At 41.3% G+C, this 26,112-nt stretch overlaps 1 protein-coding gene across 2 annotated transcripts in view; it reads left to right on the top strand.

Annotated features, from left to right (window-relative positions):
* The window catches only part of LOC140200083 (anosmin-1), a 202,892-nt gene that overhangs the window by 125,261 nt on the left and 51,519 nt on the right, over positions 1-26,112 (top strand). For both annotated transcript variants that reach the window (XM_072262829.1, XM_072262827.1), the window contains exons 3-6: positions 109-171; positions 511-733; positions 20,437-20,621; positions 23,972-24,101. In XM_072262829.1, coding sequence (XP_072118930.1) covers positions 109-171; positions 511-733; positions 20,437-20,621; positions 23,972-24,101 — 601 coding nt within the window. The remainder of the gene's footprint in view (positions 1-108; positions 172-510; positions 734-20,436; positions 20,622-23,971; positions 24,102-26,112) is intronic.

Genomic DNA, 26,112 nt, shown 5'->3' with positions numbered 1-26,112 from the left:
TCAGTTATGTGAGAGTGAGCCAGAGGCATGGCCAGACATGGACTTTAATGCATCGCATCTCTTTGATGTGGCTTTTGACACTAACAGGCACTTTGTTCTGCTTGACAGTGCCTAGAGCCGTGCAAAGAATCCTGGGACATACAGGAGACTCACTGTCAAAGCAAGTGTGAGGTAAGACCTGGCCTTGAGCTATTTATTTTAGTTTTTAACATCTTTGAAGATAATCAACTGCTGCTTCAATTTGTAGGATTAGTCAACTTGAACATATTAGTGACAGCAAGAAGGTTATGAAACCAGTCTGCAGCCAAAGATGGTACAGTAGATTTAGTCAACTGACCCCTGTGTTTTTATGTGACTTCAGATGTTCAATAAAGCGAATGTTTAATTGTAGCATTTCTCCAGCCACGGAGTTTACCACATAGCATTTTAGGTAGTTTTAAAAATCTTATAGCAATTGTTTGAGAGCTCTTATGCAAATGAAGTAATTCAGTTCTTTTCATTTTATTCCAGTTTCTTTTCCCAAAGAAGCACTATGAGTGCCTGACTAGCTGTGAGTTCCTCAAGTCGATCCAGTCAGCCAAGCAGGGGGACTGTCCGGCTCCAGAGAAAGCCAGTGGGTTTGCTGCTGCCTGCGTCGAGAGTTGTGAGGCAGACAACGAGTGCTCGGGTCTGAAGAAATGCTGCTCCAATGGCTGTGGCCACACTTGTCAAATACCACGCAACCTGTTCAGGGGTAAGCACCTGCCTCGTTCATCGAAAGATGCTTGTATGTCAAACGTTTTTCATTGTGCTCTGTAAGCAGTTATGGTGACACAGCACCAGCACAGAAACAGGCCCTTCAGCCCATCTGACCTTTGCTGATCATCAATCATCCAATCACACTTGCTCTGCTTAACTCCTGCTTTTTATCTTCACCACGTTATTATCAACTCCACCCAGACTTCATCACTCATCTCACTAGGTAGAGTTTACTGTGGCCAATTAACCGAGGGGCCTGCATGTCCTGGGGACATGGGATGAAACTGGGGCATGCAGAGGATGCCCACTCTGTCACAGGGAGAACATTTAAATTCTGCACGGATCACACCTGAGGTCAAGATTGAACGGGGACTACTGGAGCTGAGAGGACACAGATCTACCATCAGTAATACTGAGCCACAATGACTACCTTCAACATTTGGTGCCAGCATCTTGCTTTAGTATTTAAAAACTAGCTTTATTTGTCACATGTACATCAAAATATCCAAACATGCAATTTTGTGTTAAATCAAATTAGCAAGGATTTTGCTGTGGGCAGACCACAAGTGTTGCCACGCGTCTGGCACCAACATAGCATGCCCACAATTCACTAACCATAACCATACTTTGGAATGTGGAAGGACGCTGAAGGAAAATCACACTGTCACGGGGGGAATGTACAGACTCTAGCACAGAAACAGAGTTACACCAGCTGCTATGTTACCTTGCTGTCCGCAACAGGACACCAATTAATATCCCAAGCTGCTTCACAGAATTTGATATTGACATAAGGGAGTAACTAAAACAATGATTGCATTATTCAAGTGAATGTACATGGCATCCACTGAAAGGTCAAAACCAAAGTCAGTCAGTCAAGTTTATTGTCATATCCACAGGTGCAATGAAAACTTATTTGCAGCAGAATAGCAGGCACGCAGCATCATATAAACAGCAATCACATGTAAACTATAAATTACACACAACGTTTCAAGAAAGAACACAATTAGAAACAGAACAGTAAGTCCATTATAGAGCAAAGTGATCAACGATAGTCTTGCTATACTGGGGTAGTGATTGAAGTTGTGCTGGTTGGTTCAAGAAGTGAATGGTTGAAGTGAAGTAGTTTGTTTTTAAAATCTGGTGGTGTGGGATTTCAAGCTCTGTACCTCCTGCTTGATGGTAGCTGGAAGAAGATGGCATGGGCCAGATGATAAGGATCTTTGATGATATATGATAGATTTTCTGTTCCTTTGATCTTTTCCCCTTCTTTCTTTCACGCATTCCTTCCCTTCTTTATATCTTCCTGCACTGTAAATTAATTTTTTACCAGACCGGTACCAACCCTTTGATTTTCTTTTCCTTCTGCTGATTATCTGAACAGGCTTGAGCTGATTTCTTACTTCTGTAAAGAAGTAATCATAGTCGACTTCTCTCACTCAGCACTTTTCCACTGAGGAAGGACCAAAAACAGCAACTCCTTCTCTGTAGGATTATCAATCACAATCCCAATCCATTGTTCAGAGCTATATGGCAAGCTTTTCAACCTACCAGCAACACAGATTGAAAGCAATAGGTAGAAGGATTGGAGATATTATTTATCAGAATTTTATTTCTTACATCCATCTCACAACATGAGGGAGTAAAAATTTTTATGTTGCGTCTCTGTTGTTATGTACAAACAGTAAGGTAGGGAAATGAGGGAGGATATTGTCCAAACACTGAGATTGTATACAGAATTGTTTTGTGTACATGTATGTACAGTCGGATACACAATCAGATCAGTGTACAGTCAGGTATGCAATCAGATCAATGTGTATTGATAAATCTGATGGCCTGGTGAAAGAAGCTATCCCAGAGCCTGCTGGTTCTGGCCTGAAGGCTGCAGTCCCGTTTTCTACCGGTAGCAGCTGAAACAGTTTGTAGTTGGGGTGACTGATGATCCTCTGGGCCCTTTTTAAACACCGGCTACTGTAAACGTCCTGAATAGAGGAAAGTTCACATCCACCGGTGCGCTGGGCTGTCCGCACCACTCTCTGCAGTGCCCAGCGACTGAGGGTAGTACAGTTCCCATACCAGGTGATGACACAGACAGTCAGGATGCTCCCAATGGTGCCCCTGTCGAAAGTCCTGAGGATTTGGGCACTCATGCCAAATTTCTTCAGATGTCTGAGGTGAAAGAGATGCTGTTGTGTTTCTGTCACCACACAACCAGTATGTATAGTCCAGGTGAGATCTTTGGAGATATGTATAACAGGGAACTTGAAACTGCTAAGCTTCTCAACTACTATCCCATTGATGTCAATAGGGGCTAGTCAGTCTCTGTAATCCACAAACAAGGTACTTAATGAATACTTTGGTTTTGTACTCACCAGGGAAAAATACCTTGGCAATTGTGGGGATGACTTACAGTGGACTAAAATGCTTGAGCATCTAGACATTAAGAAACCGAATGTGCTGGAGCTTTTGAAAAGCATTAAATTAGATAAGTCACTGGGACTGGATGAGATATAACCCAGGCTACTGTGGGAAGCGAAGGAGAAGATTGCTGAGCCCCTTGCGATGTGCGATGATCTTTGCATCATTAATAGGATCGGGAGATGTACTGGAGGATTGGAGGGTTGCAAATGTTATTCTCTTGTTCGAGAAAAGGAGTAGTGATAACTCAGGAAATTATAGACCAGTGAGTCTGTCTTCAGTGGTGGGCAAGTTGTTGGAGAAGATCTGGAGAGGCAGGATTTATGAACAATATAATCTGATTAGGGATAGTCAGCATGGCTTTGTCAAGGGCAGGTTATGCCTTACGAGCCTGATTGAATTCTATGAGGATGTAACAAGACACATTGATGAAGGTAGAGCAGTGGATGTAGTGTATATGGATTTCAGTAAGGCATTTGATAAGGTTGCCCATGTAAGGCTCTTTCAGAAAGTAAGGAGGCATGGGATCCAAGGAGACCTTGCTTTGTGGATTCAGAATTGGCTTGCCCACAGAAGGCAAAGAGTGGTTGCAGGATCTCCCAGTGGCGACACATTTTAATTCTACATCCCATTCCCATTCTGATATGTCTATCCACAGCCTCCTCTACTGTAAAGATGAAGCCACACTCAGGTTGGAGGAACAACACCTTATATTCTGTCTGGGTAGCCTCCAACCTGATGGCATGAACATTGACTTCTCTAACTTCTGCTCATGCCCCACCTCCCCCTCGTACCCCATCTGTTATTTATTTATATATATACACACATTCTTTCTCTCTCTCTCCTTTTTCTCCCTCTGTCCCTCTGACTATACCTCTTGCCCATCCTCTGGGCCTTTTTTCCCCCTCCCCCTTTTCTTTCTCCCTAGGCCTCCTGTCCCATGATCCTCTCATATCCTTTTTGCCAATCACTTGTCCAGCTCTTGGCTCCATCCCTCCCCCTCCTGTCTTCTCCTATCATTTTGGATCCCCCCTCCCCCTCCCACTTTCAAATCTGTTACTAGCTCTTCCTTCAGTTAGTCCTGACGAAGGGTCTCGGCCTGAAACGTCGACTGTACCTCTTCCTAGAGATGCTGCCTGGCCTGCTGCATTCACCAGCAACTTTGATGTGTGTTGAGTGGTTGTAGATGGTTCATACTCTGCATGGAGGTCGATGACCAGTGGTGTTCTGCAGGGATCTGTTCTGGGACCCCTCCTCTTTGTGATTTTTATAAATGACCTGGATGAAGAAGTAGAAGGTTGGGTTAGTAAGCTGGCTGACGACACAAAGGTTGGGGATGTTGTGGATAGTCTGGAGGGCTGTCAGAGGTTACAGTGGGACATCAGTTGGATGCAGAACTGGGCTGAGAAGTGACAGATTGGAGCTCAACCCAGATAAGTGTGAAGTGGTTCATTTTGCTAGGTCAAATTTGAAGATAGAATATAGTATTAATGGTAAGACTCTTGGCAGTGTGGAGGATCTGAGAGATCTTGGGGTCTGTGTCCATAGGTCGCTCAAAGCTGCTGCGCAGGTTGACTCTGTGGTTAAGAAGGCATACAGTGTATTGGCCTTCATCAACCATGGGATTGAATTCAAGAGCCGTGAGGTAATATTACAGCTATATAAGACCTTGGTCAGAACCAACTTGAAGTACTGTGTTCAGTTCTGGTCACCTCACTACAGGAAGGATGTGGATACTATAGAGAGAGTACAGAGGAGACTTACAAGGACATTGCCTGGATTGGGGAGCATGCCTTATGAGAATAGGTTGAGTGAACTCGGCCTTTTCTCCTTGGAGCGATGGAGGGTGAGAAGTGACCTGATAGAGGTGTATAAGATGATGAGGGGATGTGTAGATAGTCAGAGGCTTTTTTCCCAGGGCTGAAATGGCTAACATGAGGGGGCTTAGTTTTAAGGTGCTTGGAAATGGGTACCAAGGGGATGTCAGGGGTAAGTGTTTCACACAGAGAGTGGTGGGTGTGTGGAATGCACTGCTGGCGGTGGTGGTGGAAGTGGATACAATAGGGTCTTTTAAGAACCTCTTAGATAGGTACATGGAGCTTAGAAAAATAGAGGGCTGTGCGGTAGGGAAATTCTAGGCGGTTTCTAGAATAGGTTACACGGTTGGCACAACATTGTGGGCCTAAGTGCCTGTAATGTGCTGTAGATGTCTATGTTCTAACTCCTTTGTTTTTTCGACATTGAGGGAGAGGTTTTTTCTTCACACCACTGTCAGGATGTTGACTTCTCTGTAGGCTCTTTATCACCAGAAGGTGGTTGGTGCCAAGAATAAGTATGAACTTGTAACAGAAAAACTAAAGCAATGAGACAGATAGTTCTGCTATAGGGTAGGTTCCCATAATGCTAATTGGTTCTAATGCGATTAGTGCATGATGGAACACTTCACATTATGTGGGCCACATTGGTTATAGTGCGATCAGGATCGGGAAAACTTGTACTTCGAGAACAACTACAATCTGTCTTGTCATAATGTGGTTTTTCTATAACATGAGGTTTCTTAGGAACACAACTATCAGGTTACAGCAGAACTACCTAGACTTCTGACTCAGTTAAAGCCATGAGCAAGAATCTATGTAGAGAGTCTAATGCAGTAACCAAGGAAATGCTGCATTACTGGAGATACTGCTTCTCTGAGGAGATGTTAAAGGTCCTCTGCTCTCTCAGCTTGTGAAAGATCCCATGATGTTATTTTATGGAAGGGCAGTATTATAGCCAATATTTATATGATAGCCATGGCAACTAAAGTAGATAATCTGGTTAATATCACATTGCTGTTTGAGAACGTTTGCACCATACAAAGTGGCTGCTCTTCTTCCTGCACTTGTAATAGCGTCTTATTTCAAAAATTCTCCTTTGACTCTAAGACTTCTTGAAGCATTTTAAAATGAGCATGGCCGAGAATGTATACTGTAAGTACAAAACTCTTTCATAAGTGCTCAAGGCATTTCACAGAAGATTAATTCTGTAAGGTTGCACTACAGTTACACGAGTTATAGAGAAGACAGCAGAACTGTGGATCTGGTTCTTTGATCCTGTGCTATTTACTGGGAGTGTATAATCTCAGATTTGGACTTTGAATGCTTATGGAACTCTATATTTTATCATCTGAGACTTCTGGTCAATGTTAGTCCATTACAAAGCCATCTAGCCATCAGTGTAGGAATAATGTAGGAACAATAGAGAGGTTAGGAATACTGCATGAATGTTGGGAATGTAGTTAACATAACAGGGAAAAAGGCAGCAAAGACTTGGTTGTACAAGGATGTTTGAGAATGAGGTCAGATAAACTATTTCATACAAACTGTCAGGACTGAACGATATTCTGCTTTATCATAAAGGATTTTAAACAATCCAGTCTTCAAATTTTATGTGCAAAATGAAAATATCTATGGCATCCTCGATGACTTGCTGGATGAGAATACCTGAACCACATAAATCAGAATTGATCCTTAGTTAGACATCTGTTCAGCTAAACAGTAGGAGTGGGACGCAGGCTGACATTAGAGTCAATCATTGTCTTTATTGACTATTTCCTCCTAGGTTTATGTTCACTGTCAAAGAAGCAGGGGCGCTTAATAATACTGGAAGGATAAAACATATGCCGTTTGTAACCTTTCTTGTTTACAGTAGTTTTAAGGATACAAATTTGGTAATCTATTTTTTATAATATTTGGAAGAGATAATTTTTGGAAATAATTAAGGTATGTCAAGGGCATTTTGTATGATTGAGAGTTCCACAAAAATGATGGATTAGAATAACTGTTTACATTTCATGGCTGGATTGAAACAAAATCATTCATCAATCTGTAACAGTTATTGGTGCTTCTTGTACATGTAAATTTATTCACTAAATCATTTTAAAAATGCGAGAACTAAAATATTTTTGGGAACTGTCCCACATTGATATAATTAAGTCTGAATGAGATATTTCTTCTACATTCATCAGAAGAGAATGGGTGAAGATGAAAATACGTTCAGTGTTTGGGTCTGTGTTCTGAGACTCCTGTAGTATTATCTTCACATTATGACTCAGTTTTGTCACAGGCATCAATCACTTTGGGTAGGACCAGAGTTATAGCGTGTCTAATTACTTTTGTTCCTCACCCAGCAGAACAGATCTTTGTTCCCTAAGACTTAACTACTGTAATGAATAAAAGTGTAATCAGTCGAAAATTGACATAGAACCAAAGGAAATAGAAATGGCTAAAGCTTAATCACAGGCACTTGTTTAATTTTTCAATGATCTTTGCGGGACTGTGCTGTACACATACAGACTACCACACTTTCCCATTAAATAGCAGTGATTATACTTCTACGGTTACTTTGGCCATCCAAAAGATAAGCAACCCACCAGAGAAAGGTCTCCTGCCTAAGATAGGCTTGGAGAAGGCATAGGAGAGGAAAGATACTGGGGGAAAAAAGTGCTTAGGACAAATTGGAACATTGGGAAGGGTTGGCTTTGAGGTCATTTGGAAGTAGGGATGTGGAGAAGGCAGCTGAGAAGCTGGTCTCAATATTAAAAGTCCACAACTTGAACGTAATGGTATGTTGCATTTCAGAATGAGGGCAAGGCAAAGTGGGCTGTGTGGTTGTCAATGACTCTAAGATGATAACCTTGAATGTCACTGCAGAGGTGAAATAACCAAGCCCTTTTGTACACACAAACAGTGTATGATGGATGATCCGTTAATCTTCTTGGTGATTTTGGATGAGGGAACTCCATTGGTCAGAACACATCTGCATTGCTTCATCTGCATTTTCTCTATAATTGTATGAGATCTTTAGCATAGGGCTGAAGTGGTGGATAGAGTATGCAGGAAATGATATTTTTATGCTTAACCACACTGTATTTTCAAGAAGTGATATGATATTTTAATCTGTAAAATAATGGCCAGTCTTCTGATTCTGCTCAATTCTGTTGAGAATAACAAGTACTTCCTTTCTGCTGAGTAATTTCTTGGTGACATCTCACCTCGGCTGTTCACATAATACAAAGGCAATCTTTTTTACCCTTAGCCACCATATCTGGGGTTTTCTAAGGTCAAAGCACTTGCTTTATTTGGGTACATAATATTTAAATATCCTTTTAAAAAGTCCATCAGTGCATTTTCTGGTGAGAATCTAATTTGCCTGATATGACTGTATAATTACATAGATGTTAAAAATATATCTTAATCCAAATCTACGGTGTTATTAAGATTTCTGCCAATTTATGCTAGCTATGCCATGTCTTAGATTAAGAACAACAGAGCATAAGAAATAGGAATAGGAGTAGATCATAAGGCACCTCAAGGCTGTTCTGGAATTCAGTAAGATCACAGGCAGCCTTGTGTCACGTCTCTTTTCTACCTAATCTCCAAATCACAGAATCATATTGCAGCAACAATAGTTTTTTGCAGAACAATTAATATGGTCCAAAACATTTTCCCTTTATCCATAACCCTGTAAATTATTTCCTTCATGACCCCATCTGACTCTTTCCTGAATTGAAAACCATCATCATTCTCTGTATCAGAAGATCTTACTCCTGCCACCCAAGTGTCTTATGCCCATCACTTGAACCTGTGTTTCTTTTTCCTCAAATCATCTGCAAATGGAGACATTTTCACTCTGTTTACCTTGCATAAGACCATTAGATGTGCCATGGCATGGAGAGCATTCTGGTGGGCTGTGTCACCATCTGGGGAGCTACAGCACAGGATCGAAAGAAGCTACAGAAAGTTGTAAAATTAGTCAGCTCCATCAGAGGTACCAACCTCCATAGTATCCAAGATGTTTTCAAGGAACAGTGCCTCAGAAAGGCAGCAACCTTTATTAAGGACCCTGATCACCCAGGACATGCCCTCTTCACAAGACAAGACAAAGGAGCATAAGTAGGCCATTCGGCCCATCGTATCTGCTCCGCAGCCCCCCCATGAGCTAAACTATTCACCCATCTAGTTCCGATTTCCGGCTTTTTCCCCATATCCCTTGATACTCTGACTAATTAGATACCTGTCAATCTCCTCCTTAAACACCCTCAATGATCGGGCCTCCACAGCTGTATGTGGCAACGAATTCCACAAATCCACGACTCTCTGGCTAAAAAAATTTCTCCTCATCTCTGTTTTAACTGGGTACCCTCTAATTCTAAGACTATGGCCTCTTGTCCTGGACTCGCCCACCAAGGGAAACAACCTTTCCACATCTACTCTGTCCAACCCTTTCAACATTCGAAATGTTTCTATGAGATCCCCTCTCATTCTTCTGTACTCTAACGAATACAAGCCAAGAGCCGACAAACGCACCTCATATGTTAGCCCCTGCATTCCAGGAATCATCCTCGTAAATCTTCTCTGAACTCTCTCCAACATCAGTACATCCTTTCTAAGATAGGGGGCCCAAAACTGCACACAGTATTCCAAATGAGGTCTCACTAATGCCCCATAGAGCCTCATCAACACCTCCTTACTCTTATACACTATTCCTCTTGAAATGAATGCCAACATAGCATTCGCTTTCCTTACCGCTGATCCAACTTGGTGGTTAACCTTTAGGGTATCCTGCACGAGGACCCCCAAGTCCCTTTGCACTTCCGATTTTTGAATTTTCTCCCCATCTAAATAATAATCTGCCCGATTATTTCTTCTTCTGAAATGTACAACCGTACATTTGTCAACGTTGTATCTCATCTGCCATTTCTTTGCCCACTCTCCTAAACTGACTAAGTCTCTCTGCAACCTTTCCATTTCTTCAACGTTTCCTGCTCCTCCACCTATCTCGGTGTCATCCGCAAACTTAGCCACAAAACCATTTAATCCATAATCCAAATCATCGATATACATTGTAAAGAGAAGCGGCCCCAACACCGACCCCTGCAGAACACTACTAGTAACCGGCAACCAATCAGAATAGGATCCCTTTATTCCCACCCTTTGCTTTCTGCCTATCAGCCAATGCTCCACCCATTTCAATATCTTTCCTATAATTCCATGGGCTCTCATCTTATTAAGCAGCTTCATATGCGGCACCTTATTGAAGGCCTTTTGAAAATCCAAATACACAACATCCATAGCCTCTCCCTTGTCAATCTTATTCAAGATTACCTCAAAAAATTCCAATAGGTTGGTGGGGCAGGATCTTCCCCTCATGAAACCATGCTGGCTTTGGCCTATCTTGTCATGCACCTCGAGGTATTTCATAACCTCATCCTTGAGGATTGACTCCAATATCTTTCCAACTACCAATGTCAGACTAACAGGTCTGTAATTTTCTTTTTGCTGCCTCCTTCCTTTCTTAAATAGCGGAACTACATTTGCGACCTTCCAGTCCTCCGGAACCATTGCAGAGTCCATTGATTCCTGGAAGATCATTTCTAATGCTTCCACAATCTCCAAAGCCACCTCCTTCAGAACCCTTGGGTGCACCTCATCCAGGCCAGGAGACTTATCTATTCTTAGTCCACTTAGCTTCCCAAGCACTTTCTTTCTAGTAATCTTGACTGTACCTAATTCTATTCCCTGATACCTCTGGCTATCAGGTATATTGCTCATGTTTTCCACTGTGAAGACTGATGCAAAATACTCATTCAGTTCCTCTGCCATCTCTTTGTTATCCATTATAATTTCTCCAGCATCATTTTCAATCGGTCCCGTATCTACCCTTGTCACTCTTTTACTCTTCATATGTTTAAAAAAACTCTTAGTATCCTTTTTTATGTTAATTGCCAACTTCCTTTCATAATTCACCTTTTCTTTCCTAATGACTTTCTTAGTTTCCTTCTGTAAGTTTTTAAAAGTCTTCCAGTCCTCATTTTTCCCACTAATTTTTGCTTGTTGTACGCCGTTTCTTTTGCTTTTATTTTTGCCTTAACCTCTCTCGTTAGCCACATTTGTGCCATTTTTCCATTCATGATTTTCTTTTTTCTTGGAATATATTTTTCCTGCATTTTCCTTATTTCTTGTAGGAATTTCATCCAATTTTGCTCTGTCGTCCCTCCATTTAGCTTACTTTTCCAATCGACTTGGACCAGTTCCTCTCGCATACTATTGTAATTTCCCCTGTTCCACTGAAATATCGATACACCTGATACCAGCTTCTCCTTTTCAAATTTGAAACTGAACTCAATCATACTGAACTCTTCTCATTGTCACCATCAGGAAGGAGGTACAGAAGCCTTGAAGGCACACACTCAGCGATTCAAGAACAGCTCCTTCCCCTCTGCCATCTGATTTGTAAATGGATATTGAATCTCACTATTTAAAAAAACATTTCTGTGTTTGCACTACTATTTTTAATTTAACAATTTAATATACATATATACACTCATTTATTTTTCTATATTTATCATGTATTGCATTGTACTCCTGCTGCTAAGTTAACAAATTTCACGGTACATGCTGGTGATACTCCATAGGTAAGTACATTTAATGTCAGAGAAATGTATACAATATACCTCCTGAAATGCTTTTTCTCCTCGAGCATCCACGAAAACAGAGGAGTGCCCCAAAGAATGAATGACAGTTAAACATTAGCGCCCCAAAGCCCCCCCAGCTCCCCCCTCCCACGCACAAGCAGCAGCAAGGCCACCCCCCCCACCCCCACCATCAAGAAAGCATCGGCACCTCCACCGAGCACTCAAGCGTGCAGCAAAGCATCACTAAAGACACAGACTTGCAGTACCCCAAAGACTACTCGTTCACCCGGTAATTTGACATGCCACAGGCTCTCTCTCTCCCTAATAAGAGAAAATGAGGTGTCCCGTTTCACAGTGAGAAGGGAGACATAACAAACAACTCGCTGATTTATGGTGTTAAAAGTCTGTTGTGTCGGTTTTTCCGAGCTCTGTGCCCAAAGAACTCGGTCTCTGGGCACACAGCCAGCAGCCAGCTCGCAGTTTCTGATCTTGCGTGTACTCCCACGATGCATCAGGCAGTGGCACCAGCCTTGAATCAACCCGTCTCTAGGGCCACGAAAATCTGGCATCCTGGAGGCACCCTAGTCTTCCAGGCTGCAGCGTTGGGATACCGAAAAGCAGCCGGTTGTGGGGCCCTAAGAGGCCCTAAGCGCAGAATCAAATATCGCTGTGATGGTTGTACATTCTAGTATCAATTGTTTGGCGACTATAAAGAATTCTCCAACTTCCGGTAATTCCCTCCCCCTCCCTTCCCCTATCCCTATTTCACTCTGCCCCCTCCCCCAGCTGCCTATCACCTCCCTCATGGTTCCGCCTCCTTCTACTACCCATTGTGTTTTCCCCTATTCCTTCTTCACCTTTCCTGCCTATCCCCTCCCTGCTTTCCCTCCCCCACCTCTTTATCTTTCCCCTTACTGGTTTTTCACCTGGAACCTACCAGCCTTCTCCTTCCCACCCTCCCCCCACCTTCTTTATAGGGCCTCTGCCCCTTCCCTCTACAGTCCTGACGAAGGGTTCCAGCCCAAAACGTTGACTGATCGTTTCCACGGATGCTGCCCGACCTGCTGAGTTCCTCCAGCATGTTGTGAGTGTTGCTCTGATCCCCTTTGTATCTGTCTGTCAGACCCTCTCCGAATTTATATGCTCAATAGGATTACCTTTTATTTTTTTTGAAATCCCAAAATAAAGATTTTTATATAGAGTTTAAGCCCCCTCTTTCAAGACTGAAGATTGTTTATTCTAATTTTTCAGTACACGAGTGTAAAGAAGAATGAAATGATTGTTACTCTGGATCTGCTACAGCATAAAGAAAACAATAAGAAACTCAATAAAAACAAGTAAATAACGTGTTTGAAGTCTCCCGCAAGTATAAAGAAATTTTCTGGATGTTTGTTTTGAAGAGAGCTGATGATATTGTAGACTCTTCGGTGTTGGCACTTGGTGGGATGTAGGCAGCAGTGATGAACATGTTATTTTGCTGTAAAGAGACATGAACATTTTTTTAGCTATATTTTCCAACTACATTTATTCTAATTGTCATGGAAGTTGATAAAGTACATCATCTCTAAAGTGGTTGGAGTACAGCTTGGAAATATTTGTAGCCTGTGAGGACTTGGAAGTAGCCTTTATAACTGGACAAATGTGAGTAGAATAGTATATAAAAAGAGGACATACTAGAGATACTCAGCAGGTCAGGCAGCACATGTGGAGAAAGAAACAGTTATCTTTTACCAGGACCTCTCTTTGGATATTTACCCCATCACTGAATATCAGGCTGCTATCTCCTAGACCAGGGGTCGGCAACTTTTTTGCCTCTGAGGGCCGGATCGCTTATTAATGAGTGGACGGTAGGCCAGATAAATGCCATAAAAAAAACTTGAATATGGGAATTACCCATTTAAATACATCTAGTTATGTTTTGCCTCAAATTAAGAATCCCACATGCTGGAAAATAATTTGTGCTTAACCAAGGATGCCAATTAGTAATCAAAGAACTCAGATTAGTTGCAATTTATTTCAATCAAGGCATCTTTTGAATCTATTAAAAGGGCACAAGGAATCTTTAAACATAAAATATATGAACATGATGTATTGATTGGTGGTAAATTAAGTATAATAAAAAAGAAAAAAATATAACAAAAAAGAAAATTTTAATGCAAACAGTCGATAAATCAATATTGCTGAAATAAGCCAGGTCCCCATATTCTGCCTCCGTATCCAATAAAAACTGCTGAAATTGGCGATGATTCAGTCCACGAGATAGGATCAGATTCACTGCCTTCACAACAATGTCCATAATATCCTTTAATTTCAAAGACTTGACACATAATGCCTCTTGATGCATAATGCAATGAATTTTAACCAGTTTCTATGCAATTCCAAGGTTTTCCATTTGTCCTTGCAGCAATGCGATGATGCCTTTTTTCTGTCCCACCATTGCTGGTGCCCCATCAGTTGTGATGCCAATTAACTTTGACACATTAAGTTTCATTTCTGACATTATTTTCAACAAAGCTTCAAAAATTCTGCTCCAGTAACCGTGTCCTTCATAGGAATTAATTGAGTAAACTCTTCAAAAATTTGAGAAGTTGAGGTCACTCATCGCACAAACACTGCAAGCTGAGCAGTGTCTCTCAAGTCTGTGCTCTCATCAAGTGCAATTGAAAAAAATTGCAATTCGTTGCAGGTATCCCTTAAACAACTTTTAACATCTGCTGACATTTCTTCAACTCGCCATGTGATTGTTCCTGCTGACAGGGCTGATAGATGCAAATAAAGATCTCTTTTCAGGACAAGCAATATCCACCACTGCCAGTAAACATTCTTTGACAAACTCTCCATCTGTAAAAGGCTTCATCTTTTCGGCAATATGTTTTGAGACTTCGTAGCTGGCACGGGTATTTCCTTCATTTTCACTGCTTTTCTTGGCAAAAAATGACGTTTGTTTTCTGAAACAACTTCATTCGCTCAACTTCATCTTTCCTTGCTTGCCCAGTAAACTTGTTAAAATTTACACTATGGTGGATCTCGTAACGTCGCCTGATATTTGCCACCTTCTTCACAGCAACATTTTCTAGGCAAATGAGACAAACTGGTTTCCCAGCTTGCTTGATGAAGAAGTATTCAAGTGTCCAAGTGTCTTGGAAAATTTGGCACTCAGTGTCTACCTTCCTGTGTTGTGCATTCATTGCCATTGGAATTTTTTTTGTTGATTTTATTTTGAAACGCGAGTTATTCAACAAGTATCGTAGCACAAGTAAATATCTGGATATTTAGCGTGGATTTCTTGTTAAAACACAGTGACGCTGTTTCTGTTTACAAATTTGAACGACCCCATCTGAAAACCTGCGCGTGCACAGTGAGTATATAATACATATTAATAGGTAGTCTGCCTTCCCATCGTTCATATATACCAGTGTTTGGTTTGGAACAAAACGGAACCTGGACCTGTGCAACAAGACGCCATGCATATCCAGCAGTGTGGTTGCGTGAAACACTCAGAATAAGGAAAAGTCTCTCGTGGGCCGGATAAGCATAGTATCCCAATATTTGCTTGCAGGCCGGTCAAAATACCTTCGCGGGCCGTAGGTTGCCTACCCCTGCCATAAACTATCAAAGACCTCATTGTGACCGGAATCCTAAAAATAAATACTGCTATAGTTTGACACACAAAAATTACACTTTCAATGCACACTGCAATTAACCTTGTTTCTGAAGCTACAGTTCAGGTTGACAGGAAGGCTAACACAATAAAAATTACCTTGAGGCAGTTAAGTTGCTTGAAGTATAATTGGTAATTAGAAGTGAATGAAAGTCAGTCAAAATTACATAAAATAATCTATTGAAACAGAATATCAAAGCATATCAACTGCTTTGAGGACTTCCCTGCCTTGTATGTATTAACAACCAGGAATTAACTGCCTATTTGTTTGATGTTTACTGTGGAGAGTGTACTAGTATATCCCTGAAAGGATTTTATGGCAGAGTACGTGTCAAGCCTTAAAGAATAATATAATTTTCTCTGTAAAGGTGTGCCTTTATGATATATTGAGGTGACAAGGTTAGCATAACAATTTACAGTGCCAGTGGCCCGGGTTCAATTCCTGCTGCCGTTTGTAAGGAGTTAGTATAGTCTCCCCGTGACCGTGTGGGTTTCCTTCGAGTGCTCTGGTTTTCTCCCAAATTCCAAAGACCTGCAGGTTAGCTGGTTAATTGGTCCCATGAGTGTAACTGAGCAGGGAAGGTGCATTGGGTCAGAAGGGCCTGTTACCATGCTGTATTCCTAAATAAAATAAAATACGGAATGGAATTCTGTGCATTAATAATCATCAAAAGTGGAAAAACTCAAAAGTCAAGCTTATTGCCATAAGCACAAATACATGTATGCACTGATAGAATGAGAAACTTGATAACGTTGATCGTTAACAAGAGGCCTTTGAAAGGAAGCTCTCCAAGTATGCAGAACTGGTCAGCAACTGTCAGCAGGCTAGGTGGAGAGCGAGGTGTCTCCCAGTGGAGCTTGGTTGTAGGGGATTCGTAGCCCATTCTTTAGTTAGAGCCTTCAGCATTTTGGGCATCGAGGGAGAGAGGAAGAGGAGAGCCATCCGCAGTACCACCGATGCAGCAGAGAGGGCCTCAAGATGGCTGTGGCTCAAAAGAGGGGAGCCATGGAGTCATAAGTGGCTAGCCATCTGGACACAAGCTGGGGTCTGATCAGCCCCGGCTGGGTCACCTGGAGGAGGTTGTATGATGTTGAAAGACCCGAAACACCCGATGATTCCAGAAACATCACTGAAGATGTGTCCAGAAGCATCAATAGATGTATGTACACAGCAGACAGTGAGCTGTTCATCGCCCCTCTCACTGGGGAAGGAGTGATTCCTCTCTTTCCCGTGTGTGTGTGTGTGTGTGTGTGAGTGAGAGAGAGAGAGAGAGAGAGAGAGACTCTGCCATGTCAAACTGGAGAACACTAGTTTTTGATGGATTGTAGATTGGGACTTCTGTTGCTTTCATGGTGGGTGGTGGGCATGCTCATGCTTTCTGCTGGAATAAGTGCAGGAGGAGGAAGGGAGAGGATTGATGCTTTGCTGCAGCTTGTGCGTGGGAAGGGGCTCTTGGGTTCTTGTTTCCTGTAAGTCATTCTTTGGGGTATTTCTTCTGTTTCATGGATGCCTGTGGAGAGTAAGAATTTCAGGTTGTATATTGTATACATTCTCTGATATTAAATGGAACCACTGAAAAAAATGATGTTTTGTTAATGCAGATATTTCAGATTATTGCACTGGTATGAATTCATTTGTAATAATATAACATATTTGGATTAGTGAAATATGAATGCATTGTTCCTGATGTTTCCTGGTGAACCAGATGAACTAAATTCAGTTCTTAGGTTAATGTGTTATTTCGATTATTGATGGAGCACCAATTGAAGGCAAACCTGTTAACGTTTCTTAATTTAGCATTAAGTTTGCATAATATCGATGGGTAAAGAAAACCAAATCACTGGAAATCTGAATTAAAACTGGAGGTCAGTGACTAGTAGTGTCCTATATAGCTCTTTCCTAGGATCCTTACTCTTTGTGACTTCTATAAATGGCATGGATGAGGAAATAGAGGGGTAGATTAGTAAGTCTGCAGAGGACACAAAGGAAGGAAGTGTTGTGGATAGTGTAGAATGTTGTCGCAGTTTACAATGGGATATAGACAGGATGCAGAGTTGGGTGGAGAAAAGGCAGATGGAGTTCAATCCGGAAAATTATGAAGTGATATGCTTTGGAAGATAAAACTGAAGGTGGAGTACAAGGTAAATGGCAGGGTTCTTAGCTGTGTGGAGGAATCAAGGGATCTTGGGTCCAAGTACATAGGTACCTCAAAGTTGGTAAAATGGTTTTGAAGGTGTATGCTGTTCTGGTCTACATTATTTGGGGGATTGAGATCAAGAGCGATAAGATAATGTTTCAGCTCTAGAAAACTCTGGTTAGGACACATTTAGAGTATTGAGTTCAGATCTGATCACGTCATTATAGGAAGGATGTGGAAGCTCTAGAGAGGGTGCAGGAGAGATTTTTCTAGGATGCTGCCTGGATTAAAGAACACGTCTTATGAGGAAAGATTAAATGAGCTAGGTCCTTTCTCTTTGGAAAAAAAAAGGATGAAAGGAGATTGGATAGAAGTATATAAGATTATGAAAGGAATAGATAGAGTGGATAGCCATATTCTCAGGGTGGCAATGGCCATTACCAGTAGAGGAAAGTTTGTGGAGATGTCTGAGGTAGATTTATATAGAGTGGTTGGTGCCTGGAATGCACTACCAAAGGTAGAGGCAGGGGCTGACACATCAGGGACATTTAAGAGACTCTGAGATAGGCCCACAGAATCACAGGGAGAATATGCAATGTCACCATGCTGGGTATTCTCCTCCAGTAGTGCAGCTGCCTGAACATATTTACACGTCTCTCCACGTCACTGATGTAGTCCAAGGGAAGGGCAAGTGCCGATACAGCTTGGTACCTGTGTCGCCGCAGAGGTTGCCAGAGTGAAGTTGTAAACTACATCAAACTGCCTTAGGGACCCCGGCTCCGGATTTCTTCCTCAGGGTTTACTCCTGAAGCCTTTCCCATGGGTGGGTAAGGCTGCAAGGCAGTGGAGGTTTAAAATCAGAGTTTTCCTTCTCCTAGGCGGGCTGCTGTCCAAGGCCGATGAGCCCCAACTGCCTGAAGCGTCTGATTTTGAGGTGCCAGTGGTCCACCTTTGCCCCCTCGCTTGTCAGTAGAAGTATTTCCGCCGGGCCTAGTAGCTAAGCCACACATGAAGGCCAAGATTTGGATTGGGTTGTCAGAGGCTGTGAGAGTTGCATGCCATTTGGAGCACTTTACAGGTAGTGGGAGCTACCACCCCAGCTACGACAACCTTAGATGCAGCAGAGAAAATACGAATGATCTCCTGCAATCCTAACTGCTGCTGAAAAGCAGTATCAATATTATCATATGAATAGAATGTTTGTAAATATATTAACGCCCCCTAATATTCAGCAGTGACAGGAGAGAGTAATTGTCCTATTGACTGGAAACTTGTTAATCTACCTTTCTGTGCTGCTTCATGGAAATCATCACTTGATAAAAACAGGTTTTATGTGGCTATCCATACACTATTAATGAATGCAACAAATGAAAACAGGGCCTTCGGTCAATCAAGGCGTCCTTTTTACTCTCCTCTGCCTTGTCCCAGTCCTGAAAAGGCTTCCTCAGCACTTACCTCTGAATGTGCTGTGTGCAAACTTTTCTAATGCTTGGATGAATACACATTTCACATGTTAAAGGTGCACTGAAAATACCTTCTGTCGTGCAGGTTAGTGATCTAGCAGTATTCTTCATTGAGGACATCTGCCACAAGAAAGCATCATTAATCACCAGGGACTCCCACCACCCAGGCTGTGCTCTCTTTTCACTGCTGCCATCGGGAAGCAGATCCCACATTAGCAGGTTCAGGGGAAGTTACTACCCCTCATCCCTCTACCCCTGAACCACTGTGAATAACTTTACTCACCTCAATGCAAAACTGACTCCACAACCTATGGACTCAATTTCAAGGACTCTGTAAGTCATGTGATCTGTATTACTTATCTACCAATCTATCTATCATTTATTTATTTGTATTTGTACAGTTTGTCTTGTTTTGCACATCAGCCTTTGTTCAAAGTTCAAAGTAAATTTATTATCAAAGTACATACATGTCACCAAATACAACTCTGAGATCCAATTTCTTGCGAACATACCCGGTAAACCCGTAATAGAATAGTAAACATAACAGAATTAATGAAAGACTGCGGCAACCTGGGCATTCAGTCAGAGTGCAAAGAACAGCAAACTGTGCAAATACATAAAGAACGAGGATGAGTCCTGTGAGGGGAGTCTATAGGTTGTGGGAACATTTCAATGATGGGGGCAAGTGAAATTATCCCCTCTGGTTCAGAAGCCTGGTGGTTGAAGGGTACTAACTGTTCCTGTTCCTTCATCTACTAACGTCCTATGACGTCGATGGTTCCCCTCCCCCACCCCTTTGTCTTTTCAAATTACTGGTCTTTCAACCGAACCGACAAGCATTCTTCAAATCCTTCCCCCTCCTTCATTCTTCAGTCCTGGCGAAGGGTTCCGGCCCGAAATGTCGACTCATCGTTTCCACTGATGCTGCCGGACCTGCTGAGTTCCTCCAGCGTACTGTAAGTGTTGCTTTGATCCCAGCATCTGCAGATTATTTTGTGTTTACTAACTGTTCCTGAACCTGGTAGCTCCTGTACCTTCTTCCTGATGGCAGCAGTGAGAGAAGAGTGTGCAGTTTGTCACTGGTTCTTTTGTACTACTTTGTTCTACTTTGAATGCCCACTAGAAAAAGAGTATCAAGGTAGTGTATAGCGACATACTGTATACTGTATGTACTTTGATAATTTACATTGAACTTATAGGATTTACTTTCAACTTGCAGAATTTACTTTGAACTTATTTTTCAATTGACTACTCATTATGGCTTTTATTGTGCTCCCTAACTGAACAATTCTGTTTCAAGGTATGGTTGTGCACTCCAGCAGGTGTCTTCAATTAAGATGTGCATTTTTGCAGGTATCTGTTCAAATAACTGAACTGGTTTTATTCCTGAGGAGGTTTGTATGACATGCTCAGCCACGTATTAACAAACGGGAGTTCATATCATTTTGATCATTTTAAAATCCATTTATCAATCATTATTATCAAGTACTTTATACACACCTGATTTAGTTGCATCTTTGTGTGCAATTTTTAACCATTCTAATGATATTGCACCCTTTTATGCAGGAGTTCCACTGAAGCCTAGAAAAGAGTTAAGTTTTACCGAGCTACAGACTGGGAACCTGGAAATCAAGTGGTCATCGAAGTTCAACGTCTCTGTTGAACCAGTTATTTATGTGGTGCAGCGGAGGTGGAACTACGGCATCCATCCCAGCGAAGATGATGCATCTAACTGGCAAACAGTTGCACAGGTCAGCAGTAAGAAGTTGTTTATTTCCAAGTAATTGCTTAAAATTTTCAAACGGCCCATCAGCCACTGCCACTTAGGGTAATTAAGGCCCAGATTTGTATAGAAAATGTACTTCCTAATCTCACTCCATGATGGTATTATTAAAGCAAAGTGCTCCCCATGGCGGAAATCTGAAATCGAAAAAGTGGAAATATCTGCCAGGTCAGATAGCCCCCATGGAGAATGGATCAGATGTTGGTGCTTCAGGTTGATTTTTATTTTTGTTTTAATTCGGGATAGAGAGGTAACAGGCCATTTCGGCCCAGCCCGTAATGCACAATTCTATCCATCTGACCCGTCAACCTGCTAACCTGTACGTCTATGGAACATGGGAGGAAATCGAATCACTTGGAGGAATCACATGCAGTTCTGAGGAGAGCATGCAGACAGGGATGGGAATTGAACCCAGGTCACTGGCGCTGTAATAGCTTTATGCTAATTGCAAAGCTACCCTTGATGATAAGTCACTGATATGGAACACCAGCTCTTTGTCTCTTTTAACATTTGGTGCCTGCCTGACCGGCTGAATATTTCTGTTCTTCCCACTCCTTAAGGACCCTGCTCTGATTCTTACGTTATGGATTTCCTGTGCATTTGAATAGTAGGCACACTACTGAGCGCTGAGGGGCGCCACGGTAGCGTAGCAGTTGGTGCGACACTATTGCAGCTCGGGGTGTCGGAGTTTGGAGTTCAATTCCGATGTCAACTGTAAGCAGTCTGTACCTTCCTCCCCATGAGTGTGTGGGTCTCCTCTGGGCGGTCCAGTTTCCTTCCACAGCCCAAAGACGTTCCAGTTAGGAGGTCAATTGGTCATTGTAGATTGTCCTGTGATTAAGCTAGGGTTAAATCCGGGGTTGCAGGGCAGTGCAGCTTGAAGGGACAGAAGGGCCTGTTCCACGTTGTAGCCCTAAATAAAAATAAATAATTGTCTGATCATTCCTCTGTCCCGATTAAAGATTGAGTTAGATTTTGGGGTAAACAAAGATGACTGTATATGACAGGCATAATGCTTAGTTCTTTAGATACCATTGCAACTAAACAGAAGTTCAGTGTGCAACAAACAAAAGTTCCACAACTGCTTTGAGTTTCAATTGTGGTCTAGTTTCATGCTGGCTGTACTTCATGTTGATGTTTTACCAATTTGTAACTGCAGTGTTATTTTAGTTAAAACTTCAATACAGAAGTAATATCAGTAAGTATAGTAACTATTCTGTTGACTGCGATGTAGAATATTTTCTCAGACGTTTTGGGAGAATCAGAAAAATTATTTATGTTAATCAAAAGGTTTGTGGAAAATGGCGCTGATTAATCATCAGCTAATTAGAAGCTCTTATGATAACGTTAATGTGCAGCTCAATGACAGTAATTAGGTTACTAATTACAAATATTTTCATAAGGATTGGGAGTAATTTTTATTTTGAAATGTACCATTCCAGACTGAATGGCAACACTTTACAATCAGCTTTCCCGGAGTTTCCTGCTGGTGAAGCAGAGCTGGGGAGCTTGTGAGTTCAAGGAAATAAAATACTGATTCAGTGATTGGCGCTAAGCAACATGTAGCCTTCCATGTCTTGCCAGAATAAAGGAATAATGAATAGAAATCACAGAAGTTCTTCCTTTAACTCTGTGGTTAAATACACCACCTGATGGCCTGTGAGCTTCAGTCACCTGCTCTTTATAGAGAACAAGTTCCACCAACTCTCTTCTACTGCCTCACTCTCCACCTTTTGATGACAATTTCAGGCAACATCTGCATCATGTCCAACTCTGAGATATGTATAAGGTCTTGTACCTGTGTCATTGTTAAAGCCACCCAATATCACCTCTACAAGTAGCTTTCTATTGCTGGAAACATCAACCCACACCTTCATCAGCTGTAGCCTCAATTATCCCAAACCTTCCTGGCTGACCCCCACATTCTACCGGAGGACATTCCAAACATTGCTGGTGGTGTTCCAGCTCACGCCAAGCTCAGACCATTTTTGCTTTCAATACTCTGCACTCCTATGTTTATCACTAAAAACACCCCACACCCAATATTTGCACTACCCACTTAGGATATTGAGCATCCTCCACTATTGTGCCTTTGGCTGTTGGTCTCTAAAAGCCTGGAATTCCATCTCTGGACTTCTCTACCCCTTTAACTTGCTATTTTTCTTTCCTCCTTGAAATTTATACCATTCTCCAGTGGTTTTTCATGGAATTATGCTAAAGTTACTCTACAATTGTATATATTATATTTGATGTTCATAGAGCCATATATTCAAGGTCTTCAGCAACAAAGAAACAGGGACTTTGTCTCGCTATGCCCATGTCACCTTTCTCACCCATGTACACAAGCTACATTACCACACTAGGTCAGTGGCCTTCTGTGCTTTGGAATTTGTGCAGATGCCACTGAAAGCTGTGAGAGTGTCCGCCTTCAAAACCCCTTCAGCTAACATATTCCAGACCCCACCCTCCGTGTGAGAATGTTCCTTTCAGTTCCCCTCTAAACTTCCCACCTCTCACTCAAACTATGCCCTCTTGTCTTACAGTACCCCACCACTGGTGAAAGCATTTTACTATTTAGAACATAAGAAATAGAAGCAGAGTTAGGACATTTGACCTATTTAGTCTGCTCTGCCATTCAATCATGGCTGATTAATTTCCCCTCTCAAGCCCATTCTCCTTCCTTTTTCTGTAAACTTGGCCACTATCTTATTTATCCTATCTATTTGTCCTCGTAATTTTATGTGTCTATCAGATTACCTCTCAGCTTCCCTCTGCTCCAAGGAGAACAAATCCAGCCTATGAGGTTGCTACTTATAACTGATATGCACCAATCCAGGCAGCATCCTATTGAATCTCCTTTTGTTGTGATTGCTTTTCTCAGTGAGGGCACTATCATTAGTGTTACCTTCCCTAAACCAGCTGAAGAAAGAGGCGGCAATTATTTTTTTTCCTCGAGTGACATTAGATAGAGTCAGCAAACTGGGAGGGTGTGAAATTGGGTTTAGATGCAAGAAACTAAACTCTTACTCCTCAGTAGCCACTTTGACAAACGATGTAAGCAGTTTCCAGAAATTACTTAACAATTGCACCAGTGAAAATTATTTACATAGATATGGTAGATGAAATAATACATGTCACACTGTGTCACAATCAGGAACACTGCTGAAAGCCTGTTATTTACTAAATGCTCAATATTTGTAACAAAATTTAGAAGTGGTGCCATATGGATAGATTGATGTGTTTTTTTGCTAGAAAACATTTGGTTCAGATTGGAGTTCTTAAAACTGTTTCTCACAAAAATCATTCTTTTTTCACCAGACTACCGAGGAGCGAGTGCAATTAGCTGACATTCGCCCTAGTAGATGGTATCAGTTTCGAGTGGCTGCGATTAATGTTCACGGAACACGGGGATTCACTGCTCCCAGCAAACACTTCCGTTCCTCAAAAGGTTTGTATTACTTTCTACCTCCCTCACCAGCTCGGAGTTTGGCTAAAAATAAAAGTTGCCTTCATCTATTTGCTGAGACGAAGTCTCAGAGCAGGTGGAATTGGCCAAGTACCTGAAATAACTGTGGTTTCTGTGGTGAATATAGTTTATAGTCTAGCCAAAATGGGGCATTCTTTTTAACTGTGCTCATAATCCTCAGTAAATCTACACTATACAATGAAAACCATGTGGTCCCATTATTGTCTTTGCGATTTGCACTATTAAACATTAACCTTTCAAGTACCAGTGAATCCAGGAAAATTCACAATTCCCTGATCCAACTGTTTTAAAAAAGATTTCAGTTCATAAACACAGAAGCTGAAAAAATAAAACAGTTGAAATTAAAACCCTTGCATTTAAAACAAACTATTAAGAATGACTACAATTAAATGTTTGATAGTCTGCTATTGAGAGCAAATAAAGCAGGTGGAAAAATATCCTTGGTCTAACATTAATATCCCGACATTACGAACAACTGTTACTTTGAATAAAAGATTGCTTTAAATTCAAGGCCTTATAATGAAATAAAGCTTAAGAATTGCAATTTTTGTCAAACATTTTTTGATTTGTTCCACATCAAAGCAGTCAATCTATATAGGAAAACTGTAATGTTCTGTTTTATAATGAATACATTGACTAATTTTACAGTCAAGTTGCAAACATGAATGAGTGTATTGAATCCAATATTAGCATAAAAACATGCAGATATAGGAATAAGAACGAGAGTAGACCATTTGACCCCTTGGACAACCTCTGCTATTCATCACCATTTTCCTATTCTATCCTTAAGTTCCTTGACTCTTTTAACATGCAAAAAGAGATAATCGAAGTTTTAATAAGTGTGAATATTTTATAAAAAAAAGAGAATTCCAAATTTTACACCCTTTGAGGGAAGAAATCTCTTGTTATTTCCAACCTATTATTTTGAGGCATCAGCCTTTTTTCCAAGACTCCCCAGTCAGGAGATCATGCTCTCCACGTCAATTCTGTCAAGTTTTCTACGAATTTTGCATGTTTTAAAGAGGTCTCATTTTCCTAAACTCTAGAAAATAGAAAACTATCCAACTTGTAGGACATGCCTGCCATTCCAGAGGCCAGTCAGTTGAATCTTTGTGCATTCCCTCTACTAAAAGTATAAATTTTCTTAGGTAAGGAGAATAAATTTATACACCAGAACCCAGGTACGTCCTCACTAATTAATTATGGTTAGATAATAAACTTTACTCTTGCACTCAAGCCACATTGCAGTGAAAACCGAATGAACCATTTGCCATTAATTAAAATTAAATGTAGTTGAGGTGGGTGCAATAATGACATTTAAAAGATATTTGGATTAGCAAATGAAAAAAGAAAGCTTTAGAGGATTATGGGCCAAATGTGGGCAAACAGGACTAATTTAGGTGAGCACCATGGTTGTCATGGATATGTTGGGCCGAAGAGCCTGTTTTCCTGCTAGATTACTCTATGACTCTGTTATTTTCTGAGCTTTGTTCACACTCAGATCTCTTTAAACATCCTCATTTCCCCAATCACTCACTTTTTAATAAATAATCAGCCGTTCTATCTCTCTACCTGTGTAAGATAGTGTTTGAAATCATATATGCAGTAAGTACATCTAATTTTATATATATATATGCGCCATGGTAACATAGTGTTACAGCGATGCTAGTACAGCTACAGCTCAAAGCAATGGAGTTCGGAGTTCAGTCACAACATCCTCTCTAAGGACTCTATACTTCCTCCCCATGGAATGCATAGGTTTCCTCCAGGTGCTCTGGTTTCCTCATACAGTCCATTGACTTACTGGGTAGTTTACTGGGCCGGAAGAGCCTACTCCGTGCTGTATCTCTAAATAAAAAAGTTATTTATTTATTTATTAACAAAGCAAAGAGGCAGTGTGCTTGACACCAATAATTATTCTGACAATCATCAGGGACCAACAAAGCCAAAACTAGACTTTGAATAGGACTTT

Source organism: Mobula birostris, chromosome 7 (genome assembly GCF_030028105.1).
Source record: "Mobula birostris isolate sMobBir1 chromosome 7, sMobBir1.hap1, whole genome shotgun sequence".
Lineage (NCBI taxonomy): Eukaryota > Metazoa > Chordata > Chondrichthyes > Myliobatiformes > Myliobatidae > Mobula > Mobula birostris.
This window is presented reverse-complemented; position numbering and strand designations above follow the sequence as displayed.